This window comes from Medicago truncatula, chromosome 2 (genome assembly GCF_003473485.1).
Source record: "Medicago truncatula cultivar Jemalong A17 chromosome 2, MtrunA17r5.0-ANR, whole genome shotgun sequence".
In the NCBI taxonomy this organism is placed as follows: Eukaryota; Viridiplantae; Streptophyta; class Magnoliopsida; order Fabales; family Fabaceae; genus Medicago; species Medicago truncatula.
In genome coordinates this window covers 6,426,615-6,450,902 of record NC_053043.1, presented here as the reverse complement: position 1 = coordinate 6,450,902, position 24,288 = coordinate 6,426,615, and the positions used below count along the sequence as shown (strand labels likewise).

At 33.1% G+C, this 24,288-nt stretch overlaps 4 protein-coding genes and 1 long non-coding RNA gene across 7 annotated transcripts; 3 read left to right on the top strand and 2 right to left on the bottom strand.

Annotated features, from left to right (window-relative positions):
- Positions 1-2,051: 2,051 nt before the first annotated feature.
- Positions 2,052-2,866, top strand: LOC11441311 (uncharacterized). Its single transcript, XM_003593884.4, has one exon. It carries the CDS (start codon positions 2,147-2,149, stop codon positions 2,594-2,596), a length of 450 nt encoding a protein of 149 aa, XP_003593932.1. The 5' UTR covers positions 2,052-2,146; the 3' UTR covers positions 2,597-2,866.
- Positions 2,867-5,427: 2,561 nt separating this feature from the next.
- Positions 5,428-9,506, top strand: LOC112419501 (nuclear intron maturase 1, mitochondrial). 2 transcript variants are annotated; one of them, XM_024777379.2, is made up of 2 exons: positions 5,428-7,732; positions 8,444-9,506. In XM_024777379.2, the coding sequence occupies exon 1, from the start codon at positions 5,616-5,618 to the stop codon at positions 7,686-7,688; it is 2,073 nt and encodes a 690-aa protein (XP_024633147.1). In that variant the 5' UTR covers positions 5,428-5,615; the 3' UTR covers positions 7,689-7,732; positions 8,444-9,506. The 2 variants fall into 2 exon arrangements, with proteins under 2 accessions (XP_024633147.1, XP_024633146.1); XM_024777378.2 differs by having other exon boundaries at positions 5,429-7,684.
- Positions 9,507-10,232: 726 nt separating this feature from the next.
- Positions 10,233-11,142, bottom strand: LOC11437816 (uncharacterized). Its single transcript, XM_003593882.4, has one exon. It carries the CDS (start codon positions 10,894-10,896, stop codon positions 10,399-10,401), a length of 498 nt encoding a protein of 165 aa, XP_003593930.2. The 5' UTR covers positions 10,897-11,142; the 3' UTR covers positions 10,233-10,398.
- A 3,724-nt stretch (positions 11,143-14,866) lies between these two features.
- Positions 14,867-18,039, bottom strand: LOC11437815 (probable hexosyltransferase MUCI70). Its single transcript, XM_003593881.4, has 4 exons — positions 17,658-18,039; positions 17,376-17,579; positions 16,334-16,894; positions 14,867-15,436 (listed from the first exon to the last, which is right to left on the bottom strand). Exons 1-4 carry the CDS (start codon positions 17,908-17,910, stop codon positions 15,081-15,083), a joined length of 1,374 nt encoding a protein of 457 aa, XP_003593929.1. The 5' UTR covers positions 17,911-18,039; the 3' UTR covers positions 14,867-15,080.
- A 2,641-nt stretch (positions 18,040-20,680) lies between these two features.
- On the top strand, positions 20,681-22,897 carry LOC11440828 (uncharacterized). 2 transcript variants are annotated; one of them, XR_003008990.2, is made up of 3 exons: positions 20,681-20,923; positions 21,110-21,267; positions 22,306-22,897. It is a non-coding gene; the product is annotated as an uncharacterized lncRNA (long non-coding RNA). The 2 variants fall into 2 exon arrangements; XR_003008991.2 differs by having other exon boundaries at positions 21,110-22,897.
- The last annotated feature ends 1,391 nt before the right edge of the window (positions 22,898-24,288 follow it).

Genomic DNA, 24,288 nt, shown 5'->3' with positions numbered 1-24,288 from the left:
AGATGTTCAAAAATGGACAGAGTTATTCAAGGTAGTCCAGTTTAGGGTTTCCCTTTATTAAGGACCTCAATCAAGTGCATGTTAGTGGCAGTCCAGTTTGAAGACATTCAAAATTTTGTTTATTTTGTAATTAGCTTTCAAATGTGTTACTTTTAGCCATCATTGTTACTGGATAATTTTTTTTAAAAAAAGACTAAAAGCTATTACATTCACGAATAGTTCTAAAAAATTACAGCATATTGTTGTTTTTGTATTTGCCGTTGTCTTATGCACCTTTGATGTTTCTCATCATTTTCCTCAAGTGGTTTGTTATTAGTATTATCGAGTATGGTCATATGGTGTCACTAATGTGAAGTTTCACTTTGGTACTTGAAAAATCAAAAGAGAGGTTGGAATATTATTTTGTGAAGATAGACCCAAAAATTAAAGTCTATTTCTCCACATTCAGAAATATTACAAGTAGTTAGTGAACTTTAACTTTTGGTGCCAAAAAAAATTGTATTATTGTGACAAATTTGTTAGGATCAAGCAAACTTTCTATTCATATTGCTCTTGGAGACGTTGAGTTTGGTCATGGATTCAAATGCACTATTGTATAGAAAAAGCTAGATGTTGACCTTGCTTCTTGCCAATTGATTTAGAGAGTACCAAGGTGAAGATGGGTGGTGCTATTGGAATTAGTAGTCAAGGACCCAATTTGTTACTATTTTTGATGGTTGAGTTTGATGAATTTTATCAAATGGATCCAACCTACATTAGACTTTTTTAATCAATTTTTAATAAATTAGGGTTAAATATGTTTTTGGTCCTTATAAATATATCAACTTTTCATTTTAGTTCCTCTAAAAAATTTCTTCAACTTTTAGTCTCTATAAAATTTTCAATCACTACTTTTGGTCCCTATTTTTAAGTTAACCGTTGTAATTTTTTTAACGAAATTGTGCAGAAATGTGTAGAATATTGTAATAAAAAGTTCCCAAAAAAATTAGACTTTTTTAACCAAACATAAATTAAATATGAAGTTTTAACTGTGAAAAATATAAAAATTCATATTTTTTTAAGAAATTCTAATTATTTTTGGAGAAATTCTGATAATATTATGATTTTTTTTATAAAATTTTATTCAAAAGTATAAATTGAGCTGTTATACATAAACCACCATAGGTGGCATACACCCTTTTACACCCACACACATTTGTGACATGTGGCCATTGAAAGAAGAGATGAAAATGGGTGAGGATGTGATGTGAAATTACTAAAATACCTCTAACACATGAGATGTACATGGGAGGTGTATAAAAAAGGATGTCTACCTATCTTTTTCCTAAATTTTACATATGAGTTTACTTTAAAAGAGGGACCAAAAGTGAAGATAGAAAAATTTTTAGGAACTGAAAGTTAAAGAAATTTTTTAGAGGGACTAAAACGAAAATTTAACATATTTATATGGACCAAAAACATATTTAACCCTTTAATAAATCATAAATGAACTAATACATTATTTTAATCCCCAATTGAAATCTAAACAGCAATTTATCCAAGTCATCATTTAATTTGTCACACTCACACCAAGCTTAATGTATCTCGCAGCTGTAAGCATTAGTTTTATTTTTCATCTTAATTTGCATAAACCAATTTTTGTAAGGATCTTGGGCTAAGCATATTTGAAGGTTTGCATGTGTATAAATGAAATCAAATCAAATGTACTCTTATTTTTTGTTTTAACCCTTTAATTTTCAATGAAAATAGGTTTTAGTACTCCAAAGTTCATCTATAGTCTTATCAGTTATTATTTCAACCAAGATCAAATTCAAACACTCCAATTCAATTCAACTCTAACTATCTTGATCCCAATTAAGTCCTTGGTTTTGAATAGATAATACGTAGAGGAAAAAACATTTTTTTAATTCCATATCCCCATGTGTAGGAAAAAAAAAAACTTCAACTTTCCATATTGAAGATCCCACACAAGTTGACCATTTCTTTCAACAATCTTATAAACTTGTTTGCTTTTACTTTTTTCATCTAAAAAGCCACAACAACTCATTGGAATTCCCGTTAATTCTCAATCTAAGTGCTACCTCACTTCCATAACTTTCTTCATTTACCACTCAAATGCACCACAAAACTTAGCCTCTTCATTCTCATGGACAATCTCAATCAAGTTTTCAAGTGCATACTCATAACACTGTTCTTTCTCTTCTTCCTCATGATTCCTCACACTGCTTCTTCTTCTTCTCCAAATTCCTCTAACAACAACCAAGAGATTCAATCCCAAAACCCTTCTTCAACCAACACTGAATTATCTCATTACCATCAAGTGTTCTACCTCAAGAACGCTGACCCTCCAATGTTTTTGAGCATACAAGAACGAATCAAGAAGAGGAAAATGAACAGAAACAAGAATAAGAACATGATGAAGCAGAAGAAACACAGGAAACACAAGAAGAAGATTGTCAAGAACATGGTGAACTCACGACCTTTTTCGGTTATGCTTCCAAAGGGTTTTGTTCCTCCTTCTGGTTCCTCGCCTTGTCACAATGATCAACCCAATTCAGTGTCTTTTCACTGTTATCTCACTTCAACAGAACCTTGAGGAATAAGGTGTCATATATATTTTATATATATACATATATATGTATTTAAGCAATTTACAGTGAAAGATGAGCAAAGAAAGTTTTCCAAATTTGGTTATTGCTTGTGTCTTAATCCTTCTTGCATTAATTGTAGTGTATCACTTCCTTGATGACACTATTGTTTTCCCTTTTTTCTCTTCTTCTTACTTTTATTTTGATGCTGTAATAGAGAACAATAAGATTTAAGAGATTAAAAACACTTATAGTAGCAATATATAAATCACTGAAGATTTTGGTTCTTATCCATATATATATTCTGGTGTTCGAGTGGCCTCTACACTGATATGCATGCATGCACCTTCAAGCTTTTCATTGTTCTTTAATTATGCACTTGGTCAGAATGTAAAAGTGAGAATATTTGCCTCTATCTTGTAATTTTTGGTCCGTCTATTTTCTTTTTCTTTATATTCTTTGTGGTAAAATATGAAATATATAAGATTGTCTACAAGTCCGTGCTCAATCGAAAAAATTGCCGAAATCACTATGTGGACATCGTGGTCAGGGTTCAAACTATTTATGTGTGTGAATTTCCAATTACTATTTTCATTTCGTCTATCTAACAAAAAAAATAGAAATATATAAGATTGATTTAGTTGACAAAGATAAACTTATAATTAATCTACACAACTGCTTTTGTTTTTAATGGTGAATTGGGTATGTTAGATATTGAAAAACTCCGTGCACAAGGGGTTCTCTAAACCCTATAGTCGGCCTAATAATTTTCAATAACAAATAAGACCTAAAACAAGTTTTAATTTACCGAACCTTTTGTTTGTTGTAGCCTTATAAAATTTATTGAAAAATAATTTTTTGTTGGTGGACCTAAAACGAGAGTTTTAGTAGCTTTACCCTTGTGCTAATTCTCCTAACCCATTACAACAATGGACGCGCCAAAGAAACAAGAAAAAGACGGGGATGGGAATGTTGGTTCACGAGGGAAATCTTGGGGATCATTCACATTGGCTGAGAGCAATAAAATCTTAAGGCGTTCAGTTATGAATCTTTCACTTATATGTTGCTTAACACTAATTTTTTCATCAAATATGAGAATTCTAATATACCTCACACTTGCCACAACAGATAAACAACATAAGAACCAAGAAACAAGTAACAAAACAAATGTGAAATTAAATTCTGCTGAACTTGTTGATGGTAATTAATATACTATTAAACCTTGGTAAATTGTAAATGCTTCTGAACAAACTCGTTTAAACTTTTGTTAATAAAGAAAAGAAAAACAACTTACTAAAATATGTACATACATTTTTTAAGGGAAAATAAGTACATATACTCTAAGGGTGTGCACATCAATCAATATTAATTAGAGGGAGAGATGTCTGTTATTGAAGGGTATAATTTCATAGAATTGTTGCTGGAAATGTGGGTGTGATTGTTGGCAAAATATGCGGAAGGGGCACAAGCCTAAGAGGGGCATGTGAATTTGCATCGTTGGGGAGAACAAAAATACTACTCCCATGTTTAAAGTCATTTTAGTTGAAGTTTCGTGGAGTTTACTTTTTGTTCCGTGCATGCAATGCAATGCATCATCTTAGGGACGGCGCTCTAGACGATGTGCCACACAAGTCGGATCCATGTCACCATAAAGATATATTTCGACCTTCTTTTTTGCAAAAGTATATATATTCAAAAAAAATGTAATTAAGAGCACCCAAGATTCATGAATATATAGTTTAGTAATTGTAGCAGTGCTAAATTTAAGGTGGTCATCCTTGATTCATAGAGAAAAATATTAAGGTGAAAGTGAATTGGTTGATGAACTATATCAAAAGATAAACCGTTTAGAAGAATCTGAATTTAATTTTTGGTTGAAACAATTAACTTATCTCTCAATTAATATTTGCTCACACTATAATAAAGGTAGAACAAATATAATGGCCAATGCTTAACACAAATTCATTTTAATCATTTAAGTGTTTCTATTGGAGAACATGAATTGTCCATTAAATGCATATGTGGCATCCTCACATAGACGTCACACCATAAAAACTATTTTTGTTTGGTACAAGAAGAGGGCAGAATCCAAGAAGAAAAAATAAGCGATTAAACGAACATTTCGAGACATGCAAGTGCCAAAAATATCATAAAAAAAAAAAAAAAAAAAGACATTGAAGCTCTCTAAGAGGAGAGTCTCAATAATATGTAAATCAAAGAAGTCCAAAGATACACTAAAATTAGCTAGCCAATCAGCCGATTTGTTTCCTTCACGCCAAGTATGGTTGATTTGAACTTGCCAACTCATGTTTTTTTGGATCATGAATGCACCGAATCAAGGTAGGGACATTCTTATTGATGAAACATTTACCACGTCGACCAAAACTTTGGAGTTGCTCTCCACTTGTAAGTGTGTAATCCGACCCTTTTCCGAGCCATATCCATACCAATATACATGCCCCATATCTCTTCATGTAGCATGTTGTATGAACCTATGTTACAAGTATAACTTTTCAAACAATTTCCATTGCTATCACGGAGAAGTCCGCCACATCCTGAAAGACTAACTGAGCTTTTATGCGCGCAGTCACAATTGAGTTTAACCCAACCTCATATGATATCTTCCAACCAATAAAAATAGTGTCAGTATGCTAAGGCCATCCAGTTACATGTGTTTGTTTTCCGTTATCGATCTCCATAGCTATCTTTGTTAAAAAAATAGTTGAATTGTACATGAACTAATTTAGTAAGTGGAAAAATTACAATGACAAAATTGACTTATTTTTAATTTCAAAATAAATAATCTCTCAGCACAAATTAATTTCAGCAAAGTTAGTAGACAGGTAAAGACATGTGAAAACTCCCATAGAATCTAAATCGCAGGAAACAAAACGAGACAAATTATATTTCATTTTCTATCCCTCCATGGTTCCATCCCAAACCCCTACTAAACAATCCACCCTAAACACATTGTTGAGTGTTCCTCCACTTCCTCTCCCACCCAAAATGTAAAAAAAAACCAGAACCATGTCATTGAGGAATTTCATCAAACACCTTCACCCCCACCACCTCAAACCCAAAAAACCCTCACCATTCCCCTCTCTCCTCTTCACTCGTTCCCTTCAAACCACAACCCAAACCCTCCACCAAGACCAATACCAAGACCCACAATCCCTCCTCAAACAAGACCCAATCGAAATCTGCACCAATCTTTGGGTCAAAACCTTCTCTTCCCCAAAAACCACTTCATTCCCAAATCTCACTGGTTATCTCTCCAATTTCGATCTTTGGGTCTTCGCTTATCAACGCTCATGTGCTCATTTCACCGGAACTTTCCCTCCCCGAAATGCTATTCACACCTCCATCCTCCGTGATCTTCTCTCCCTTCGTAACGCTGTTCTTCGTGGTCGTTTTTGCTGGAATGACAAAACCCATCAATTGCTTCGTTCCCCAAACGACAAAAAGTTTTCAAAACCGTTATCAAAACGAAAGCTTGAAGCTTTTGTACAATCCAATGAGCCTTGTTTTCAAGATAGGGTTGTTCAAGAGGTTTTGTTGAATGTTCTGGAACCAGTTTTTGAACCTAAGTTTTCTCCTAAATCACACGCTTTTAGACCGGGGAGAAATGCGCATACGGTTATAAGAACAATTAGAAGTAATTTCGCGGGTTATTTGTGGTTTTTGAAGGGTGATTTGAGTGAGATTTTTGAGAAAGTTGATACTGATGTTGTGATGGAATGTGTTGAAAAGGGTACTAGAGATAAGAAAGTTTTGAGTTTGATAAAATCGGCGATGATGGGTCGTGTGCCGCGGAGAGTAGTGGAAAGGGAGGAGTTGAAGAAAGATAAGAAGAGGAAAGCTACTAGGAAGAGGATTCTTAAAGAGAATGAACCGAAACCGGATCCGTATTGGTTGAGAACATTCTTTAGTTTTGCTCCTGAGGAAGCTGCTAAGGTACCTTGTTATGGTCATTGTGGGATTTTAAGTCCATTGCTTGCTAATGTTTATCTTAATGAATTGGATCATATGGTAGAAGAAATGATTGTTGAGTTTTTTAGGCCATGTATGTTTGATTCTATATGGAAGTATTCGATTGACGATGGTTGTCATAATCCGGCTTGGCCTGAGTTTGTTCCGTCAAGTGGGAAGGAAAAAACTAGGAAGATGGATTATATAAGATATGGTGGTCATTTTTTGATTGGAATTAGGGGTCCTAGAGAGGATGCTGTTGAAATTAGGAAGAAAATTGTTGAGTTTTGTGAGAATACTTTTGGGTTAAGGTTAGATAATTCCAAGTTGGAGATTGAACATATTGCAAGGGGTATTCAATTCTTGGATCATATAATATGCAGAAGGGTGATACATCCAACTTTGAGGTATACAGGTTCTGGAGGTAACATAGTGAGTGAGAAGGGTGTGGGAACTTTGCTTTCGGTTACTGCTAGCTTACAACAATGTATTCGTCAGTTTAGGCAGCTTGAGCTTGTTAAGGGCGATAAAGACCCCGAGCCACTTCCGTGTAATCCTATGTTGTATTCAGGTCAAGCTCACACGAACTCTCAGATGAATAAGTTCCTTGAGACCATGGCTGATTGGTATAAATATGCTGATAATCGTAAAAAAGTTGTTGGCTTTTGTGCTTATGTGGTTCGCAGCTCTTTGGCTAAATTGTATGCTGCTAGGTATAGGCTGAAGTCTCGTGCCAAAGTGTACGGAATAGCTTCACGAAATCTCAGCCGGCCACTAAGGGAGAGTACCAACAACTCTGCACCTGAGTATTCAGATCTTTTGAGGATGGGGTTGGTTGATGCGATTGAAGGTGTTCAGTTTTCGCATATGTCTTTGATTCCATCTTGTGATTATACTCCGTTCCCGAGAAATTGGATACCAGATCATGAGAGGGTGTTGCAAGAGTACATAAAACTTGATAATCCTAAATTTTTCTGTGACTTGCTCAGATATATTAAGCAAAAAGGCTTAAGTATTCCTCAAGATGAAATTTCTCAAATGGTATGGGACTACAAAACCCTCGGGGTGCGGTATTTTCGTTCTAACAGGGATAAAGAAGTAAAAGCTGATTTAAAGGAGATAACCGAGTAAGTTTGGCATTGATTGAAAATTACCAGAGTCTTCTAAATATCAAGGTTCTGCTTCAAAATTGATGATCTCATAGAAAAATGGTTAGGTGCATTGTTGAACAATTTTTTATGTTCAGTGTAAAAGTCCTTTAAATGATATTCTAACAAGAAATGTTACTATTTCATAGTGACCTTATCTAAATGAAAGGTAAAATGTGTTCTTTGGAAGGGTGAAACTCAGATGAAAGTTTTGTAACTTGTAAATTGTAATTAACTGCTGACAGTATAGAACATGGCAACATGTACAAACAGAATTTTATACATTGTTGTAATAAAAAAAATAAAAATTATACATTGTTGAATTGTGCTTAACATTGTCAAGCTTTTTCATTAGATTTTACATAAATGCTGAAATTTAAATATGTTGATATATTTTCTGTAACCTCATCACAAATCTTGTTGTGTAATTGTGATATTGTGTTGGAAACCCAAATTACAATGCAATAATAGGACTAATCGATAGAAAAATTAGATCATTATAATGATTCAACATAAATAGTTGAATATTATTAATTTTTTGTCAGACTAAATTAAATTATTTTACAGAAAGTAAATTATATTAATAAATAAGTTTTGTTTTAACAGAAACTAAACTAAATTAAGTTATTTGTATTGCCGTTCTTGGTAGAACTCCTTGGAAAAATGACTTTCGGTATATAATTGACCAGCTTAACTGTAAACTTGTTGGATGGAAAGCTAATCACCTCTCATTTGCAGGTAGAGTGACTTTGGCCAAAAGTGTACTTGCAGCAGTCCCTATCTATCCCATGATGACGACTGTTAGTCCTAAAAGTTGTATTGGAGAGATGAAAAAAATACAACGAGCTGTTAAATAGGGTGATACGGAGACGAGTAGACGCCATCGTGTGATTAGTCGGGATATTATTACTCAACCAAAGTGCCATGGTGGTTTGGGCATTAGGAAACTTCATGTGATGAACAAGGCTTGTCTTATGAAATTGTGTTGGGGAGTTTATTCAGAGAGAAGTCCGTATGGAGTGATGTATTAAGAGGCAAATATCAAAGGGATACTGATTTTGTGACAATGATTCAGTTTCAGCTAGGTCTTCAGACTCGAAGCTTGTGGAAAGTGATGGTGAAACTTTGGCCAGAAATAGTGCGTAATAGTTTTTGGTCAATTGGTAATGGAAAAAATATTGATGCTTGGAAACAAAATAAGCTTGATTCTGATATGAACATCTCCGAACTAAGTATCGTTATCCTTTAGGAATTATTAGGTGCAAAGGTTGCAGACTTAACATATGTGAATAGTGATTGGAATTGGTTGATGCTTGAGCAGTGGCTGCCATCAGATGTTTTGCATAAAATTCAAGCAATGACACCTCCAAATAGTTCCTTCTTATATTGCTCAACGTTGGGGGGTGTATGAAGGTCTTCAGTATGCTAGGAGGTTGGGTTTGAATTCGGTGGAGCTGAGTTTTGATTCTTTAACTGTGACTAGGACACATTCAAATGGAGAAGCGATTAATCCGATTAGTCGTGGCTTGTTGCAAAAAACTAGGCGCTTGTTACAATTGGATTTGGAGGTGAAAGTGCAATACACTTTTCGCGAGGCAAATTCTTGTGATGATGCACTGGCCAATATGGGGTGTAGCATGATTTCAAATATGATGGGTTATGAGTCGTGCCTGGCTCAAATTATGCACTTGTTAGTTGCTGACCAAACGGGGGTTACCCTCGTTAGGTTAAGATGTAATTTTCTCGAGCCTTTTGACCCTCTATGCAATAAAAAATATTATTTGTATTGCATTCAAATAAATATATAATATTTCCCAAAAAAAAAAAAAAACAAATAAGTTTTAGAATTTATAAACGCGGCATCAGATTCTATCTGTTTTCACAAAAAGAAATTCAACAAATATCTTATAATATCCAATTTTGTTGCATAGGTTTTAGTTTTTTAAATTGATTTGGAGATGTTAACACTTCTACCCATCTTGGATCATCTCTCTCAACACCTTCCATCCTTTGTCACAATCTCATGCCGCCTTTTTTGTTTTAGCAAAATCTCATGCCACTTTCTTACTCGAAATCTAGTATATTGCATGTATATGAAACACATCTCTATTGACACTGGAAACTCAAAATTCAACATGTTAGCCCTATAGATCAATTAACAGATTGTCTCACAAAACCTCTCTCAAAAGTTCACGGTCACCGTTGCGAAAGAAGATGGAGTTTCTGATGACACTCCAATACTATGAAGGCGAGTTATTAGACATTAACTCCAATCAAGCCATAAAAGTAATATCGTAGCAATGCATTGCAAAGTCTATTAGCATTCAGATAGCATAATTGGATGGCATATTCAAATCCATTCAGAGCATAACTGGTTATCAATGCATTGTCTTGCCGATTGTATATGGTAATGGAAGCATAAAACCGAAAACTGTTATAAACACCAAATAATATTTGAATTAATCAAGTTTAAACAACAAATAATAGTAATTAAGGTAGAATTCATCAAGTTTTGATTGGCCACGTTAACAAAAAAATGTAATTGTAAAAAAAAAGTAATATAACTATTTTAATTAAATACCTAAACTAATTAAAAAATATTACAAACACTAGATTAAATTACAAATTTGTGAGTGTATAAACATGCAACTCATTCTTTCCATCCTAATAAAGTATAAGGAAGAAAAAAAAAATCAAAAAAAGTTTGTTGTTGACTGTGGACGTAGATGTTGTTGCGGTGTTTGATCTTCTTGGAGATTGAAGGCTGAGAGAGGAAACGACCTAGCAATCCCAGAGGAATTGGCAAACAAGATCTTATTGGAAGAAGGATCATCGATGAAGATTGTCGATACCGGGAGCCATACAAACAACTCTTTGGTCTTAACACCGGTGATCCTTCGCATAACATGTTCCTCCACGAAGGCCGTGACCTCTGTATCAAAGGAAACCGTGCGACCGATGGCATTGAACCGGTGCACCTTTTTTTGTCTTTGCCTGAGCCACACGAAACCTGTGACACGGTTGATACCCATTTCCACAATGTTGTCCAAAGGAAGCAATCCTCTTGGAAGCAACATTTCGTCTAGGAGAAGCCGTGATTTTTGCTTGCATATTGCTTCCCCCTTGAATATCTCTGCCTCATTCCTTTGTTGCTCTATAATTTGACGTTGTTGGCATGCCATGTTTTTCATTTGTTGCTTGATATATCTGATTTGTCTGTTTATATGGAAAATTAAATTTAGGTTCAAGGTGGGAGTTTTTAATAGAACTAGCTAGAATTAGAATGGGAATAAAAGGGGTGGATTTTTTGTAGCTTGGGACCGAAGGGTGTGGTAGTTAAAATAAGGATAGGTGGTCATGGCCTAATGTAAGAAAATCAGTCTATTGAATCCTCTCACATTTCTTTCAAAAAAAAATTATCCTCATTCATCATTTTGTTTACCAATTTATTACGGTATGATCATGATGAGTCCTGATCTATTCTATTTATATCTCTATTTAGTATTTTTATTGCATTGATGTAGGATATGTGGCAAAAAACGATTCAATGGTTATGATCTAAATTATGAAAAATATTGTGCTCGAATGAAACGAAAATTAAAAGGGTTGTTTGAGACTTAGTAATTAGGCTTGAGTTTTTCTCTCAATTTCGTTTGAATTGGCTTCTAGACGTTTACTTTATGAACACAATGATATCCATATAATTTAGTTGGGTATGTATCTCTCATCAAATTAATAAATGTCATGTCATATTTTCATATTAATTTATTTTTTAAAAAAAATTAAATGCTAAATAAATTTTGCATATAGGGTATAGTAGCAAACCAAACTTTAATCTTTCTCTGGATGTTTGAAGAAGATTTTTTTATGTTGATCGAGTGTCTTTCGTGTGCAAATTGCAAATATTAATCTTTTGAACTGATTATGACTGCAATGGATGACAAAATCATCTTTCAAAATATTTAACACTACACTATTGTATGCTTACTTATGAAGAAAAAATCTTACAATCTATATTCTAAATAAATATATGAAAATTGCAAAACACACATGCATATGAACATGGTTTATGGCTTTATTTTACCAATAGCATGAATTATGGTTCAAACTTTGAAGACAAGTTTTATAATTACTCTTCTTTTGCCCTTTTTCTCTCCTAGACGTATGTAGGCAAAGAGTGAATAATACGTTGATTTTAGAGTTTTCATTGCTTTCTCCGTCCCAAGCTACCTATGAATTATTGAACCTTTCATTTATTAGTATTAAAGAAATCGTTCTCATAATGATTCCATTGTTTTTTCCACTCTTTAGAGTTTAGAACAACAATAATTTAAGCCAAAAAAAAAAAGAGCAAAGAGAAGATTCGGAAAGGAACAAGTACAAAAGAGACGAATGAAGGAAGGAAACATTCCTGTCAATGTAACAGGTTATCAAATGGTGTCCTTGTCTTTATCTCTGTAATAACCTGTCAATTTTGTTGTTAAATTATTGAGCAGTGATATTTGAACATCTATTTAAAACAACTTTTATGACAACCTCTTTTTTCTCTCTTTTTATTGGTCAAAAACAATGAAGAGAGAAAAAGGAAGAGAGAAAATAAGAGTATAATGTGAATATGTGAGAGAAAATTGTCAAAAAATTGTCACAAAGTGGTTGTACAAATATCATTTCTCTAAATTAGTATGAGTTACGTTAACAAGTGTTTTTGCTAATGATTTAAAAAAGAAATTGATAAATTTTATTTAAAAAAGTTATCTTTTAATGTTTCAATCAGTTGAATACATCATTTACAAAAGAAATTTTTTTTTTAAACTTCTTAAGAGTGCATGGCTTTATGATATTTGTTAGCATGTCTCAATTATTATTACCTCTTCCATTTAATTTTTAAAGTATATGAAATGTGTCAATTCAAACTCTAAAATATATGCAAATTTGTTATATTAGTCCTTGACATCTTAATAGTAGAGATTAAATTGACGAATTTTATATATTTTAAGAGCTATGATATTTATATACTTTAAAAATTAAATTGAAGAGATAATGATATTTTAGAAACTACATTGATGATAAGGGTGTGTTTGGTTGCGAGAAGAAAATAAGAAGAGAGAAATAGGTGAGAGAGAGTAAGGGAGAAGAGAAAGAGGTGATAAATAGAGTAGATTTGAGGTATTGTTTGGTACAGGTGAGAGAGAAGAGAAATAAAGAAGAGAGAAGTGTTGATTATTTTTTAAAGTACAAGAATGTCCTTGAAAAAAATATCCTCTCATCCAATTATTTTATTTTTATTTTAATTCAATTAATTAATTGAAATGCCTCAATTATTAAACTGAATTTATTTTATTTTTACTTAATTATAATTTAATTAATAAAATAATTAATGGTTTATTAATATTAATTAAATGAACCCAAGAAAAAGAAAAAAAGTCACATGTGATGATATAACAACAACAACATAGGCGTAGCTACATCATAAGTTAAAGGGAAAAAAAGTAAAAATACTTAAATGAGCAACTTCCCACGCCTTTCTCTGCTGTTTTGGAGAGAAGAAAAAACACGTGGGCCCCCACCACAAATTTGTCTCTCTTCTTTCTTTCATGTGTGTGCCAAACAAGAGAAAATGCTAGTTTCTCTACTATTTCTCTCTTTGATATCTCTCTCTTCAACATTTCTCTTCTACCAAACAAAGTGTTAGACCATGTCCAATGAGCTATTGAAAGCCTCCTTCAATATGTTGAATCATTGGAATGAGGTTGTTGAAAATGATAGGAAAATGATGTGGAGGAAAGAGGTGATGAGCAAATCAACATGTTGAACTCTGTCTCGGTCAGGCCACGTGGCGCATTATGGTTTGGCAAAGCTAGCGCATGAGATGCACGCGCCGACAGGGCGCGTGCGGAGCCTGTGCACTTGGAGAGAGAAAGTGTTTTGGATAAAGCTGGGACACTTGGTATGTTACGATTGGCTGCTTCGATTTTTATCATCTTAATATTTTAGACTCAATTATTTAATTGCAAATAATTTTTTTTTACCAAAATTCGTGATTTTTTTCCTCTATGAATAGAGACTTTGATCATTTGATTTGGATATAGAAAAAAAACCAAGTTTTTCACTCTCTTAATCTTTTTATTAGATTTTCTTTTGAAGTTTTAGTCTTTATTTAGTAAAATGGATCCCAATAATAATCAATTCAACACCCAAAATTCTTCTGATTACCCATTTAGCTACCAAAATCCCAACAATTATCAACACGCAAATCAATTTTCCAACCGACATCCTCAAAACCCAAATCAATTTCCAAACCAATATCCTCAAAACATGCCTAATTTTGGTTTTGCATCAAATTTCAATCACCCATCCTCTGTTCCAAACAACTTTAATCCAAATTATAGATCTAGTACACCGCAACCATACTCGACCGAGGTGTTACCCACTTTTGAAAATCATGTGTGTGCTAGATCCGAGTTGCGTGATTCAAATGTTCATCACGAATTGCAAGCAGATCTAGTGAAGCGCATATGGACAGAGTTTGGAATGTTTCGTGATTGAAGATGATTTGTATCGTACTAAATAAATTACTTGTGTGTTGTCTTGCATTTAAGCTATTTGTGTGTCGCGTGCTTAGTTTCTTGTATTGCATTTTAAGTTAAGAAAATAAAAATAAATTATTTAAATAAATTTTGTTTTTACAAAAAAAAAAATATTAGGTGTTTTTTTATTTTAATTTAATTATAATCGATAATTGTAATTATAAAAACAAAAATATAAAATTAAATAAGAATAAGAAATAAAAGGTGGTGGGGTAAAGTGTTGAATGAAAAAACAATTGTAGAGGGTAAAAGTTGAATGAGTGTTGAATTAAGAGAGAGAAAATGATGTAGAGTGTTGGAATTGAAAAAGTGGATGTTGACCGTTGTTGAATGGGTTTAACCATTGTACATGGTCTTAGTGCTAACTGAGATAAGTTGACTCATATTCGAAAATGACATGAGAATGAAGCACTGTCACATAGACATAGACATCAGACACTTACATGCCTACACAATTAATTACTTGAATAAACCACATAATTGAAAGTAATCACATGTGTTAGTGTTGCGTTAATGTCAAACACAAACATATGTTATATTTGAAACACACCTTCAATCAGAAGTATCGGTGTTATAGGGAATGAGATCAACTCACGTTGTCAATTTAAAGACCTCGTTGATGGATAATTATAAATACATCTGCTAACATTATGCGCCGAACCTTGACACTCAACTCACCTATAAACTTTCTATGAAAAGAAAAAAAAAAATACTAATCCTGTTAGGTTCTTTTAGCTTTAGTTTTTGTTTTGACTTCTTTTCTACTCTTGTGCTAGGTGAATCAAATATCAATCATTGGAATCACCCCACATTGTAGAAAGATACTTGTGGCACCCACCACAACAGCTACCATTATGAACATACAAATCTGGTGCTGCCCTTTTGGTTCTTCTTGAACTAGACATTTTCTTCAATGTGGTCCCATCACTGCTCTTGAGATTGTGCCTATACTCTACTGCCACTTGTTCAAAAACTTCCACCTCAAACATGTTCAGCTTCATTTTAGGATTCATGTGATCCCTAACAAATGCAAAGGGTAGTTGATCTCTTGGATTAAATGCCTCCAACTCATTGAACATTAGACATGAGAAAAGGTTATTTCCTACTCCATGCCTCCTCAATATTAATGCACTGTCTGGTACATCTGCCAAAGCCAATTGAAACAGGAAACTTTTTAAACTTTTGTGCGCACACAACAGTATTAGTCATGGACATAGTTAATAAAAAGTTTCAAATTTGATAGTATCATTGTATTGTTAGTTGAAGGGTGGAATAAGTAATCTCACTCTTGATTTTAATCAACTGAGCTAAATAAACATTGTGCTTTTGTAGGAATTGAGAATTGATCACTGACAATATCAAAAACTAGCAACAATACTTTTATGATCAAATGGTGGCGTAAAATTCTCATGTTCATTATTAAAATAATATCCTCTTCACAATCTTCCAGGTTGGTACTTATAAAATACTATGAATTCTATTTTCAGAAGCCAAAAAGGTATATGTGGTATAATTATATTAAATATTCCATAATATGCAGCACATAAAATAGATTGATGTTGATTTAAAATTAGTTTTATATTACTTAATGCTTTACCAAGGGATTCGGTTTAGTGTTTAATAATCCATTATGAACGAATTGTTTGAGATAACATAAGTTCGAATCATGACAATAATAATTTTTGGTAAGACTTAAATTACTTCTCAATCAAACTTTGGATTATCAAGTTTTTTTTACAAGAAACCAGAGGATAAGACCAAAAAAACTTACTTGGAACAAGTTTGGATTAGTTGTGGATTTTAAAAAAAAAAATCATTTGAAACAAAAACTACAATTTAGAGCTTCAACAAAATTAACATATCACCTAATTTTTAACTCATTGCAAGTCCAAGTGTTCAACCATGCATTTACCTGGCAACTAATTTGCTTGCTGGAGCATGTGATATCTCAAATCCTCAACCAGATTTATTGCTTCAATCTTCATTCTTTAAGTATTACTATGTAGGTAATTAGGTGTCCAAAATTTGAAAGAGTGGTTACCTGATGCATAGGGCTGCTTGCTAGGACTCCATGGTTGCAATCCATTTTTACAGTATGTCTCCATTTGCACCTTCAATGCATTAACATCCCACCATTTCTTCCACCTAGCAGTTGCCATTGCTTCTTCCATTGTATGAACATAAAAAGGATGTTTTGATATAGCCATATCTACATTCTCCTTTATAACAAGTGAATGAATCAACAACAAAGGATCAACCATGAGTTGCAACTTTGCATCTATCCAAATACTGAATTGTGAATTTGGAAATAGTCTATGGATTAAATATTTTGGTATAATCCCATTCATTGCTGGGCTCTGATACAAATCATCTTTTGCAACCTTCACAAGCCTCCACACACCTATCTTGTATTCTTGGGATTTTATTGAAATCATTCCATGATGTTCTAAACCTTTGAGGGTAACATCGTCCACAAACATGAAGAAACACACATTTTCTAGTGTTTTGATTCCAAGTCCCTTTGGTTGTCTTATTTTGTCATGGTCATTGAAGATTGCTGAAACTACTACTACTTTGTCACATTTTTCCATGGCCATTCTATCTGCATCAAAATACAAACAAGCAAATTACAATCCTAAACAAGCAAATTTCATTGAATAACAATTTTCCATATCAAAAAAACTTAAATTCGGGGTTTTAAGAAAAGGTATGTAACAACATCAATATTTTTTTATGTATCTATGACTATATCGTGATTGTGGTTAAAATCGCATGAAGCACAATGTCTTGTATGTTTGGATTGGCGGTGAGTTTTGCAAAATCACAATGTCAGTGTGATAGTGTGAAGCTCCAAAGTGTAGCTTGTGTTGCAATCACAATGACTCACCGTGTTCTACTACCTTCACCGTCAATCCATACATGTATTTTATATAATATCAAAGATCGCGATGCGAACATGATTATTATGGCGACCGTCGATTTTAAAATTCGTTAGAATATATTAATTAAAACCAATAGAAACATCATGGTTGAATATTTCCAAGTAAATTGAGATATAACCAAATGATTTATACGTAACTAACCAGAATCACTGATTGGAAATTCCTTGAGAAATCCACATGGAACTTCAATGCTATCATTTGGATGATTAAAATAAGAAAACCTCTTAACATTGCTGAAATTCCCACCAAAAGTACCAACATTGCCCTGCATATACCTAAGAACACGTCCATTACCTCGAGATTTTTTCCGAAAATTCTCAATTTCATCGACAACATCCCAATAATCTGAATACATAAACAACAAGCCATTAACAAAAAGTTATGATCTTGATCATAAAAACATGAAGGGTCATTGTAAATTACCTGAAAAGAAAACAGGGGAAGAACACGTAGAACGAGTGGTTGAGACAGCGTATTTATGTTCACCATAAGAAGAAGGGTAATTGAAGAGAGAATTGAGAATGGGATCTGAAGGGGATGATCTGAAGAAGCATTTGGATTGGGAGAGGGTGGTGTAAAGAGCAAGAAAAAGAGTGGTGAAGAGATAGAAAAGTGAAAAACAGAGGAGTTTTGATTTGAGAATGAGAGGTTTGGAAGTTGTTATTAGCTTCCCCATAGGTGGAATAATAAAAAAGTGATTATTTTTGGGGATTTGTGTGACATGGATTTGGTTGGGATTTTACTTTTGTGAAGTGGAGAATGGGATTTTGATTGATCATGTGTTGGTTGTTGAATGACCCACCCACAATGAGAGACGGTTACTTGTCAATTTCGTCAAGAATGTTAACTTTGTTGCCATCTAAGTGGCCTTTCTCACAAGAGCAACTTACATAAAAAAATTTATTTATTTTATTACATTAATTCATAACCTAACTTTGTACTCTCCTCCTTTCAAAAAGGGCAAAAAAAAAAGAATTTTGTACTCCTTAATTAATTTTATTGAAAAAAGTAACTAGGATGTAGGAGTAATTAACACGGATGAAGTTGATAAAATATATCTTTAAATTATTAAAATGACAGTTAAATAAAAACATAAAATTTATACTCAAACAAAATTAAAAATTAAATCGAGCCTAAATATTTTAGTGAGAGAAATTTCACCTTCTTTCTAAGTTCGCTTTCTCTTTCACTCATCGAGGTGAGGTGGTTTTAGGTCATTTTTTTAAGATAAAATCACTTATCTGCATCTTTTTTTTCTTCCCATTTCTTTCAATTTAAATAAGTGTTTTCTACATATATCAAGTTTTTTCCTTTGTGTTTTTTCGTGATTTTGTCGTCTGAGTGTGTCGTTGTGTTGTTCGTCGTCTTGTGCAGCGTTGTTTGATTTCGCATCTTGTTGTACGGTGTTTGTTTGGTTCTTATTGAAAGATCAACTTCAGACAGTCACAAATTCAATCTATAATTTGGGCGTCAACGTTGCAAATATGTATTATGGTGATTTAGATTTTATCATATTATTTGTACGTATTTTGTCGTTGTATGCTATTAACTTGGGTGTTGTGAGTTTTTTCGTAGATTCACTATTTACGTTTTTAATGATATTGATCAAGTTATTGTATCTGATGTATTCCATCAATTTGAATGAATGAATATCGTTTAACTTTGGACTAATAAAAAACTAAATTTCTTAAAAAAAGAAATGTTAAGATCACACCCTCTAACACACTTCTATTAAAATTTTCCACATCATATATTATTTCTATTCCATTAACCTCTAACTGGTTCTCCAAGTTGTCGAACAAAAATGTCTTAAACAAAGAGTTGTTGGACGTAAACAAAAACTAGCACGGGTTCAATAACGTTAGCGAAGCACGGAACAAAAATTTCTATTTCATCTCTTCTTTCGATTTTTTTTTTTATCGAATACGTTAGCGAAGCACGGGTTTCTAACTAGTTATTATGGAAAAAGGATAATGAGGAAGGAATAACCCTTCATTTAGTACTAGAATTAAGTGAACCGAGTTGTTTGGGCTCCAGTGGCAAGAAGCTCATTCAAAGGACGTATCCGGGGAATACCAGATTCGATTTCCAGGGGGAACAACACTTGGCCAGTGCGCATGCCTCTACGCATGAGCCGGATTAGTCGTCCACCATTGGTGGGTCGAAAACCGGTGTGAAAGAAAAAAAAAGAATTAAGTGAGAAAAATCAAAACAGTTAAGAGAATTAATTATTAATTATTTTTTAAGTGTCATCAATTGTCTCTTTAGGTAGTTCTTCTTTAGTTGTAGTGGTTTTGTCTTGGTTTCCTCTCTGTATCTTTTTGTTTTTGTTTATTTTTTAGCAAATCGCTTTGTTTTTCTTCTTCTATTGGGTTTTGGCATTTGTCTTCCCAATTTCTTTGTTTCCTTTTTTTATTTTAATATTACTCTTGTTTTTATAAAAATAAAAGTTAATAAACATCTTTTTGATTGAATGAATAGTCGTCAATAAACTCTTTAATAAATTTTAGTTAAAGTTGAAATGTTAATCTTTAATTGAAATTATATTTGATCAGGTTTTCCATGTTTCAGAATCAAATAACGAATTAGCTAAGTTTCATTTCTCCCTTATAAATTTAGGGATATAGTTTGTTAGTTGGATCGACTTAATGTGTTATTGTTATATTAAAATTCTGCAGACCACAATAGATTGATCATAGCGTTGTTTTTATGTACACGACAAGTACTAGCGTCGACAGAAGGATTGGGTCTGGTTTTGGTGTATGGGGAGATTGAATATAGTTTGGAGCAAGAGAGGTAACAAAGTGTCATACTGGTGGTGCTGAGAAATTGGCTGAAGCATTGGATATTTTCTACAGGAAAACTAAAGGAAACTATAATGTCTGCTTTGTTGCATGTCAGAGGCTCCAAACACAGGTCCATCCATACTTCTATTGCGATTTCTAAGAATGTAGTTTGAACAACGGAGCTTCAACTTCAACGAATGCATGGATGGAAATAGGGGTTAGTTGGGGAACAATGAGATGTTGAATGCAATATTGGGCTGGTGACAGCTTGGAAATTAACACAACGAATCATAGGTTGGTTATTATTTTGGTGTTTTGACCTGAGGGGTTAATAACAAGGGTGCTTCTATGGTGTAGTCAAGAAAATGACTTTTTTGAAAAAGTCATTTAATTTAGCCAATAGCATAATTCTTAATGCCATGTCAGCTGATGTCTTTGTGATGGACCACTATAAGACTAAATTTTACTTTATTATAAATAAGTCCTTGAACAAAATATTAATTACTTTTGATTTATAAACTTATTTTATTTAAAATCCCTCAAAAAAATTATTTTATTTAAAATAAAATCATGATCATCCCAAAAACTTATTTTATTCATTTTGTTCATCATCATCCCAAAAACGAAAACATGATCATCAAAAATCGTTCCAAACCCAATTCAAAATCTTGAGTTCTTCATCTCAAATTCGAAATCCAATTCTTCTCTCATGTCCGATTCAAACCTCCAAGCGAATATGAAGAGTAACCCTCGAATCGAACCTAATCTCATTCACTGTGCGTGTCCCCTTTATCCTTGCTCAAATCCGTTCCCAATTTCGTTAAACCTAGTCTCAGGTCAGATCTGCTTCTTCGCTTCATCTTTCATCCGGAAAAAGAGACAATCCAAACAAAATGAAAAACAGTAAGTATTTTTTTTTTTATCCCTCTTGTTTCTTGATTTTCTTTCAACATTTTTGTTTTAATTTCTAGAAAATTGGAACCTTATTATTAATAACTATTATTCAAATTGGATATTTATTATTAATAACTATTGTGGTGCTCTCAACAATATTATGAATTTGTAATTTTTTGTGGGGAAAATTTACAGGTGAAAATGGCAGCTCAATGTCTTCGAAGCTACATGCTCAATCTGATTGGAAGAAAAAGGTCTATCTTTTGATTCATGTGTTCCTCTTTTGAATATTCAAGGGTAACAAGAAAAGCAAATATGTTGTACAATGGGCACTTAACAAGTTTGTTCCAGAGGTAATGATTATCTTCAAGCTCATACATGTCCATGCTGGTATAGTTGGCGTTCCCACATCAAGTAATATGATTGTTTATTGTGTTTAACATTAAAAAAATTTGTTTTTCTTTTAGAATACAAAGTAACAATTTTTTGCATTTAAAAGTTGATAAACACTTTTTTGTTAAATTAATAGGCTTTTTAAGTGTTATGATAACTGCAAAAACTTGCATTTTTATCTTGAATTGATTGGTTAACTAAGTTTGATCACCGTCGAAGACATAGGAATAATCGGCAGAACTCTATGATCAATTGTTGTGTTTTTGTGCGTTTATTTATACGTTTACTTTAGAACCAGGTTTACTGGTCTAACATATTCCAGGGTTGTTATGACTTATGATTGGCAGTCTTGCATTCTGTATCAAAGTCAGGGAACTTTTATGTTTCCCTTACTTTTGCTAACATGACTCAACCTCACAAAAAACGATTTTTCAGGTGAGGAGAACTGCGCAAGCCTTATAAACACAACTTAGGTCACATATTTAGTCAATGTGTAACACTCCACGCGCCGTAAATGTTCAGATCCAAACATTGGAAGTGTGAAATAGTGTGTGGAATAAGAGCTCAGCAATGATAAAACTGTAGAATATGTTTTTGGCCATGTATAAATTCATCACTTATCACTTATCAGCATGATAGGAATAGTAAACATGGTTAACTAGAATATTTTCCATATAACAAAATTAATTTATTATACATAAGTGACTATAGCTGCTTGTTATGATACAGCAGTGGAAGATTTTACGAGATTAATTTTTAGTTATGATAATTCAACATTTTTGGCTACTAATAAAGATTTATTATCACCAATAGTGCTAAGATCAAACTGGATTCTTCCTCAAATAATTTGTGTCATTTTCTTGTTTCTTTCGTTTCCCTGTGTTTTGTAAAATTTGAGTTTTTTTTAGATCTCTGCTGGTTAGTTTTCTGTTTACACTCAATTATTTGATTGTTTTCTATAGATTGATTTTATAGTTGGGTAATTGTAATTTATGCAGTTATCGACATATTTGTTGGCATTTGTGTATCTGTCTGCATTTCTGCAGTCTGATTTGAGTTAGTGAAAGGTGGTTTCACCTGCAACCTTTACTACTAAAGGGCCTTGAAGAAGTTAATAGGTGCTGCTGGTGTGGTTTTCGATTTTCTGCTAATTTTTGCAGGCCAATGTCAGTCTTCTGCTGCCTTGCGGTTGGTTTACTTGGTGTTCCAATTATGTTTGGTTTTGGAAGGGTTGGGGGCTGTTTAATTCGGCATTCTATCTAAGTTTGGGGAAATCTGCTGTTGGCAGCAGTGCTGGGTTTCTGTGCTGGCAGCAGAAAGGGAGTTTGCATGTTACAGGGACTCCTTGTGATAGGGATTTTGATGCAGAGGTATGCTTTCGGTTTTCTATTGTCCGTTGGTATACTTCGGCCTCATTATTTAGAATCGTTTTGGGAGCTTGGGTTGTTGGTGTTCCGTATATTTGCGGCGCCATTTGTATCTGTTTCTTTGTTTTTTCCGTGAGTGTTTTGCGTCTTGCAATTCTCGTCGAGAATAAAATTGTCGTTTAAAAAAAATGCGACAAAATGTAAATATTCTATTTTAGTTCGACTGTCATGTTCGTTGTGCGAATTATGTATGTGATATTTTTGTCTTTATACTGAAATTAGAACTCTAAATTGAAAAACAAATGACTTTTTAGCATCAATGGATAGTGTGGAACCAAAGGAAATGTACAAACAAATCTGTCATTTTATTTTTTATATAGTTGGAGTTGTTTTTGTCCTTGTCTACGTTTTCACTATTGTTACTTGTTGATAAATATGAGGAACCAGCAAATGATGGTAAATGAGTATGTTTCTCACATAATAGTTAGTTATATGTGGCTTTTTTCCCTTGCAATATTGAATAGAAAAAGGTTTTTGAGTGTAATGGCTTCCAATTTAATGAATCAATCTCGTAAATCTTGTAATGTTCTTAGCGAACACCTGTCTCACCAAATAACGCATTAGGTACTAAAATAAAAATCCTTCCTTCTTTTTAACCATAGATATCTCTTGTTGAAACTAAACTTTTTATGTGCTTATTAATCCTCTGCAGGAACTGGTATAGCTTTTTATGGTGCTCTCCTATTTTCCAGGATGAAGAGAATTAAGCCAAAGACAACCTAATGTTCAGGTATTCATTATTTGTTCACTACAATTACATAGCCACAAGCACAAGCACAAACTACATTAGGATTATATGTTGTCATAATATATGCTTATATGTTGTCATGATATATGTTGTTAAAACTGTATATGATATATGTTGTCATTGTCTTATTTAGTGTTTTAGTGTAAAAACAACTGATTTTTACGTCGAAATATAGGGCAAACAATTCAAACAAAAAGTGAATCCAAAATTAGGATTATCCAAACATAGTCTAGATTCTCTATCCATCAACCTATCCAAAAGAAATCACAATTATCCACATAGAAACAAAACATGCAGGCATTGTAAAATTGTCTCGAAGTAGATAGAAACAAAACATGCAGAAATTGTAAACAATTCAAACAAAAAGTTAATCCAAAATTAGGATTATCCAAACATAGTCTAGATTCTCTATCCACCAACCTATCCAAAAGAAATCACAATTATCCATGTAGAAACAAAACATGCAGAAATTGTAAATTTGTCTCGAAGTAGATAGAAACAAAACATGCAGAAATTGTAAAATTGTCTCGAAGTAGGTAGTAACAAAACAAATAAACGCAGCTGGTGACACGACATCATAATTCCTCAGACTTTAACCAAAGCCTTCCTTTTCTTCTCCTGAACCTTCCAATAATTTGCAGCCTTTGGCAATACCTCCATGAACAATATATTGTTACTAGAATTGACCAAATGAAGTGCAAGTTTCATCCTAGTGGCTGTGACAACCTGAAAAAATAGTAAGAATTATAAATTCTTTTATGCTAGTTATAAAGGATAACTTGTGAAATAATTAAGATAGTGACATG

Coding starts and splice junctions, on each gene's coding strand:
- LOC11441311 (XM_003593884.4), top strand. CDS start 2,147: ATGGACAATCTCAATCAAGTTTTCAAGTGCATACTCATAACACTGTTC.
- LOC11437816 (XM_003593882.4), bottom strand. CDS start 10,896: ATGAAAAACATGGCATGCCAACAACGTCAAATTATAGAGCAACAAAGG.
- LOC112419501 (XM_024777379.2), top strand. CDS start 5,616: ATGTCATTGAGGAATTTCATCAAACACCTTCACCCCCACCACCTCAAA.
- LOC11437815 (XM_003593881.4), bottom strand. CDS start 17,910: ATGGGGAAGCTAATAACAACTTCCAAACCTCTCATTCTCAAATCAAAA. Junction 17,580..17,657: donor TTCCCCTGTTTTCTTTTCAG/GTAATTTACAAT, acceptor TTATGTATTCAG/ATTATTGGGATGTTGTCGAT. Junction 16,895..17,375: donor ATTTCCAATCAGTGATTCTG/GTTAGTTACGTA, acceptor ATTTTGATGCAG/ATAGAATGGCCATGGAAAAA.